The 6,000-nt window shown below is 38.5% G+C and overlaps 1 protein-coding gene across 1 annotated transcript in view; it reads left to right on the plus strand.

The window, feature by feature from the left end:
- The window catches only part of LOC135537762 (protein kinase C-binding protein NELL1-like), a 168,897-nt gene extending 165,734 nt beyond the window's left edge, over positions 1-3,163 (plus strand). Inside the window, exon 10 of the mRNA XM_064964065.1 lies at positions 3,060-3,163. Within this exon, the coding sequence (XP_064820137.1) occupies positions 3,060-3,163 (104 nt within the window). The remainder of the gene's footprint in view (positions 1-3,059) is intronic.
- Positions 3,164-6,000: the final 2,837 nt, after the last annotated feature.

Below are 6,000 nucleotides of genomic sequence, written 5' to 3' on the forward strand. Positions count from 1 at the left end.
ATACACAATTCATATAGACTGAATTCAACAGCAAGACCTACTTTTGTCTTAGATTCCTTGTACAGGGGGCTACAATATGTCGTGACTTTCATTAATGTGATGACTTATTGATTCAATCCACTAACTATGATTAATTCTAACCCAATTAAATTAATCATGTAACAATTAACACATTAGGTTTTTGGGGCAGCACGGAAGAAGTTGTTTAACGAGTTACCATCTCCCGAATTAAACTCTAGAAGATATAAATATATCGATAACAGTATTTATTAATCATTACCTCATGTCAGTTCTCATTCTGAACAGTCATGACCCTCTTGGATCTGCAAGGATCTCAATATTTGCTGATTATTCAGTAATACACAAAATGGTTTAATTATTTATTTACTAACCAACTAAATAATAACACAGAATACACATACACACTCACATGAGACAAACATCCCTTGTGGACTGACAAGATATGATGGCTTGTTACAACAAAAGGTTAGATGGAGAGGTGTTAAGAGAGAGAGAGACAGAGAGTAAGGGACAAAGTGAATACTTATTGTACATTTTAAACTATGCTCCCCGTAACCATTTACTTTGCTCATGAACCATCGCCCATTTTGGGATAAGAAGTAATGCATATATTTACATGTGGATGTCTTTGTTCGTCGTCTGTCTCTGTTGAAACCAATCAATCCTTCTATGGGAAGGGGTCGATAGGTTTAAGGATCTGGTAGTCCACCAGAGATCACAATGTCCTCCTTCTTAGTTTTCCTGGCTTGTTGTGAGGTGTTTTCAGAGCAGATACTCAGATGCTTGACTGAGATGGGATTCTCTCCTTCTTTCCTTGGGTAGATAGTCAAAGTTCCAAATCACTTTACATGCGTTCCTGCAGATTGGCAAGGTTTCTGGTCTGGTAGGTGAGGTTATCTTCTTCTCCTCGTGTTGAGACTAAGTTCTAACCATTTCAAACATGTAGCTAACACTCCATTCTTTACTGGTGTAAATTAATTATTCATGGATCTGCTCCCAATCTCTTTACACACCAGTAGCAATCCAGCAATGTTTTAGTCTGATGTGTTAAGTTTTAGCCAGTCCTTTTAAGCACTATTGTCAAAAAGGCGGTTCTATCACGCTGACAAGCTCTCTGACCTAATTCGGGGCATGTCTAATCACTGTGCACAGTTTATATGAAAAACAATGATCTCATTAGAAAACTAAAATCAAGTTAATATTCTCTAGATTTTCTACAACATTTGGATGTAAACTTGACATATAGAATGTGCACTCTTTCCGAGTTACAGTATTTTCTTGATACCATTCTTAATGACATCAGAAAATAATAAACAAATGTGAAATGATTATTCTTTAGATCCCCACTGACCATACCTTAACTTCTCTAGGATATGTGGGATGCTAGCGTCCCTCGCCAACAGCCAGTGAAATTGCAGGGTGCCAAATTCAAAACAACAGAAATCTCATAATTAAAATTCCTCAAACATACAAGTATTATACACCATTTTAAATAAACTTCTCATTAATCCAGCCACAGTGTCTGATTTCAAAAAGGCTTCACGGCAAAAGCACACGTTGCGATTATGTTAGGTCAGCGCTTAGCCACAGAAAAACATACAGCCATTTTCCAAAGAAGAGAGGTGTCACAAAAGACAGAAATAGCATTAAAATGAATCACTAACCTTTGATGATCTTCACCGGATGGCACTCTCAGGACTCCATTTTAGACAATAAATGTTTGTTTTGTTCGATAAGTTCATCTTTATGTCCAAAAACCTGGCGCGTTATGTTCAGAAATGCATTGTCTCAAACAAACATCCGGGGAAAGTGCAGAGAGCCACATGCAATTACAGAAATACTCATCATAAACATTGATGAAATAAACACACAATTAACGATAAACTTCTCCTTAATGCAACCACTGTGACAGATTTCAAAAAACGTTTTACGGTAAAAGCACACCATGTGATTATGTTAGGTCAGCACCTTGTCACAGAAAAACATACAGCCATTTTTCAACCAAGGAGAGGTGTCACAAAACTCAGAAATAGCATTATAAATATTCACTTATCTTTGATGATCTTCATCGGAATGCACTCCCAGGAATCCCAGTTTCACAATAAATGTTTTTTTTTGTTCGATAAAGTCCATCATTTATGTCCAAATATCTCCTTTTTGTTCACAGGCACTTAGTTCAGACGAGAAGTCAAAACAGTTACATTACAGTTCGTAGAATCATGTCAAACGATGAATAGAATCAATCTTTAGGATGTTTTTTTATCATACATCTTCAATAATATTCCAACCACAATTCCTTAGAAATTTAAAAATGAAAAGGAACGGAGCTCGCTCTCACGGCCGCTTGTGACTTAGCTCATGGCATTCTGCCAGACCCCTGGTTCAAACAGCTCTTATTCGCTCCCCATTCACAGTAGATGCCTGAAACAATGTTCTAAAGACTGTTGACATCTAGTGGAAGCCTTAGGAAGTGCAATATGACCCCATATACACTGTATATTGGATAGGCAATCAATTGAAAACCTACAAACCTCAGATTTCCCACTTCCTGGTTGGATATTTTCTCAGGTTTTTTTTGCCTCACAGACATCATTCAAACAGTTTTCAAAAATAAAAACGAGTATTTTCTATCCAGATATACTAATAATATGCATATATAAGCAACTGGGACTGAGTAGAGTGTTTTCTATCCAAATCTACTAATTATATGCATATTCTAACTTTTAGGCCTGAGTAGCAGGCAGTTTACTCTGGGCACCTTATTCATCCAAGCTACTCAATACTGCCCCCCAGTCCCAAAGAAGTTAACATTCATATCTTAATATATTTTTGGACGTTATAGTTTGTGGAAAAAGTCTTCTGTAGACAAAGGGACATTCCTTCACCAATACTGAAGAGCAAGAGGGAGATTCCCCTGATGCCTAATTTATGACAGTGTTAAGGTGTCAAAACTGCCCCCACACCAGGAGAGTCATGACATACCATAATATATACTCACATATCACTAATGATAATGTACTTTTCCTTTGTCCCTACAGCAAAATGCACCTACATGGCCCAGACTTTGTCAGAGGGCCAGCGTCTGTTAACGAAGAGGTGCACAGAATGCAAGGTAACAACAGATCCGTCTCTCCCTGACTAAGAGCATTAGGGTCATCACGATATCATTATTGTGATACTCAGATCTATTGTGAAGTATCATGATACCCAGAAGTACTATGAAGAATCATGATAGTCATGGCAAGGAAACAAAACATGAAGCAGACTTCATTTATTGAGGAAAACGGTCCTAATGTTGGAAACAAAAACACAAACAACAATACAAGTAACCCAGAGTCACATTTGTATATATTCAAAGCTGTTACACACAAAATATTTACATGAAGCAGGTTTTCAAAGAGTTGAATGTGCTTCGTGTTTTCCTTCTTGCCATGAAAAATTGAATATCATATTATTGTGATACTAGTATCGTGACAAGAAAGTTGTACAACTCAGTTCTGTAGATTGATTTTTGTGTTATTTAGTTATCCAACTGAATATATTAGTTCTCAGAGCCCAGACACAATCTGTTCAATCTTTCTGTTTTTATTTCTCATCCATGGGTGAGATATGAGGGTGATTGGGAGTAATTTATGAACATAGAAACAAAGGGCTGTTTGAAGTGACTGAGGGGTAAATCTTAGGAGCAGGGCTGACTCCCAATACGATCCCTCTATAGGATCCTATGGGCCCTGGTCAAAAGTAGTGAACTATTGGGAATACATTGCCATTTGGGTCGCATATTACATTTAAGGTGCATGCAGCACAGAGGCCGTGTTGCATTGTGGTCGACTATAATTAAAGTCATTATTCCGCTGAGGGAAAAAATAACCCTCTTCTCTATGTGCTGCAATTTATCTTAAAAGGCACTTTTAAGAGGGAAAGTGTGTTTTACTGGTGTAATTGGTTACAAAGAGACGAGCCAGGCAGACAGGCAAAGGGTTTTAAGGCCCCCTTTAGACTTTACAGTGGTATTCAGTGCTCTGTAGGTAGCTTTCCTTCAGACAGAGATTACAGTCTCAATCATCTGCCACCATCGTTGTTAAAGTGGAGAACTGCCCAGTTCAATGACATACAGTACCAGTCAAAAGTTTGGACACACCTACTCATTCAAGGGTTTTTCTTTATTTGTACTATTTTCTACATTGTAGAATAATAGTGAAGACATCAAAACTATGAAATAACACATATAGAATCATGTAGTAACCAAAAAAGTGCTAAGCAAATCTCTTCAAAGTAGCCACGCTTTGCCTTGATGACAGCTTTGCACACTCTTGGCATTCTCTCAACCAGCTTCATGAGGAATGCTTTTCCAAAAGTCTTGAAGGTGTTCCCACATATGTGTAGTACTTGTTGGCTGCTTTTTCTTCACTCTGCGGTCCAACTCATCCCAAACCATCTAAATTGGGTTGAGGTCAGGTGATTGTGGATGCCTGGTCATCTGATGCAGCACTCCATCACTCTCCTTCTTGGTCAAATAGCCCTTACACTGCCTGGAGGTATGTTTTGAGTCATTGTCCTGTTGAAAAACAAATGATAGTCCCACTAAGCTCAAACCAGAAGGGATGGCGTATCGCTGCAGAATGCTGTGGTAGCCATGGTGGTTAAGTGTGCCTTGAATTCTAAATAAATCACAGACAATGGCACCATAAAAGCAACCCCCAACCATCACACCTCCTCCTCAAGTGCTTCATGGTGGGAACCAAACATGCAGAGATCATCAGTTTATCTACTCTGTGTCTCACAAAGACGCGCCAAACCAAAAATCTCAAATTTCTCTAATGTCCATTTCTCGTGTTTCTTGGCTCAAGCAAGTCTCTTCTTCTCATTGGTGTTGTCATGACTTGCCCTGTTTGGGTGAGGATCATTGTATCCGGTGCCTCTCTCCCTCTCCCCCACCAGTTTTATGACCGGTTGTAAATATTGTGTAGAAACTTTGCTCTTGGTAATCATAGCCTCAAGCTCATTACCATAATGCAACGTTTCCTATTCATGAAAATCGCAAATGAAATTAAATAAATATATTCATTGTTAACAACACTGTCATCTCAGATTTTCAAAATATGCTTTTCAACCAAAGCTACACAAGCATTTGTGTAAGAGTATTGATAGCCTAGCATAGCATTAAGCCTAGCATTCAGCAGGCAACATTTTCACAAAAACAAGAAAAGCATTAAAATAAAATAATTTACCTTTGAAGAACTTTGGATGTTTTCAATGACGAGACTCTTAGTTAGACAGCAAATGTTCATTTTTTCAAAAAAGATGATTTGTGTAGACGAAATAGCTCCGTTTTGTTCATCACGTTTGGCTAAGAAAAAGACCGGAAAATGCAGTCACTTACAACGCCAAACTTTTTTCCAAATTTGCTCCATAATATCGACAGAAACATGGCAAACGTTGTTTAGAATCAATCCTCAAGGTGTTTTTCACATATCTATTCAATAATCTATCAGTGGTGGCAGTTGGCTTCTCATCAGAAGCAAACGGAAAAATACTGCAGCTGGAGATTACGCAATAATTGCGACGGAGGACACCAAGCGACCACCTGGTAGATGTAGTCTCTTGTGGTCAATCTTCCAATGATATGCCTACAAATACGTCACAATGCTGCAGACACCTTGGGGAAAACGTGGAAAATGTAAGCTGACTCCTAGCTCCTTCACAGCCATATAAGGAGTCATTGGCATGAGGCGGTTTCAAAAAATGCGGCACTTCCTGATTGGATTTTTATCTGTTTTTTTTCTGTAACATCAGCTCTGTGGCATTCACAGACAATATCTTTGCAGTTTTGGAAACGTCAGAGTGTTTTCGTTCCAAAGCTGTCAATTATATGCATAGTCGAGCATCTTTTCGTGACAAAATATCTTGTTTACAACCTCTTAGAGATCGGGTGTCAGGACCCGGTTACGAACCTGGGTCTCCGGAGTGAGAAACAGT

Source organism: Oncorhynchus masou, chromosome 1 (assembly GCF_036934945.1).
Source record: "Oncorhynchus masou masou isolate Uvic2021 chromosome 1, UVic_Omas_1.1, whole genome shotgun sequence".
NCBI lineage: Eukaryota > Metazoa > Chordata > Actinopteri > Salmoniformes > Salmonidae > Oncorhynchus > Oncorhynchus masou.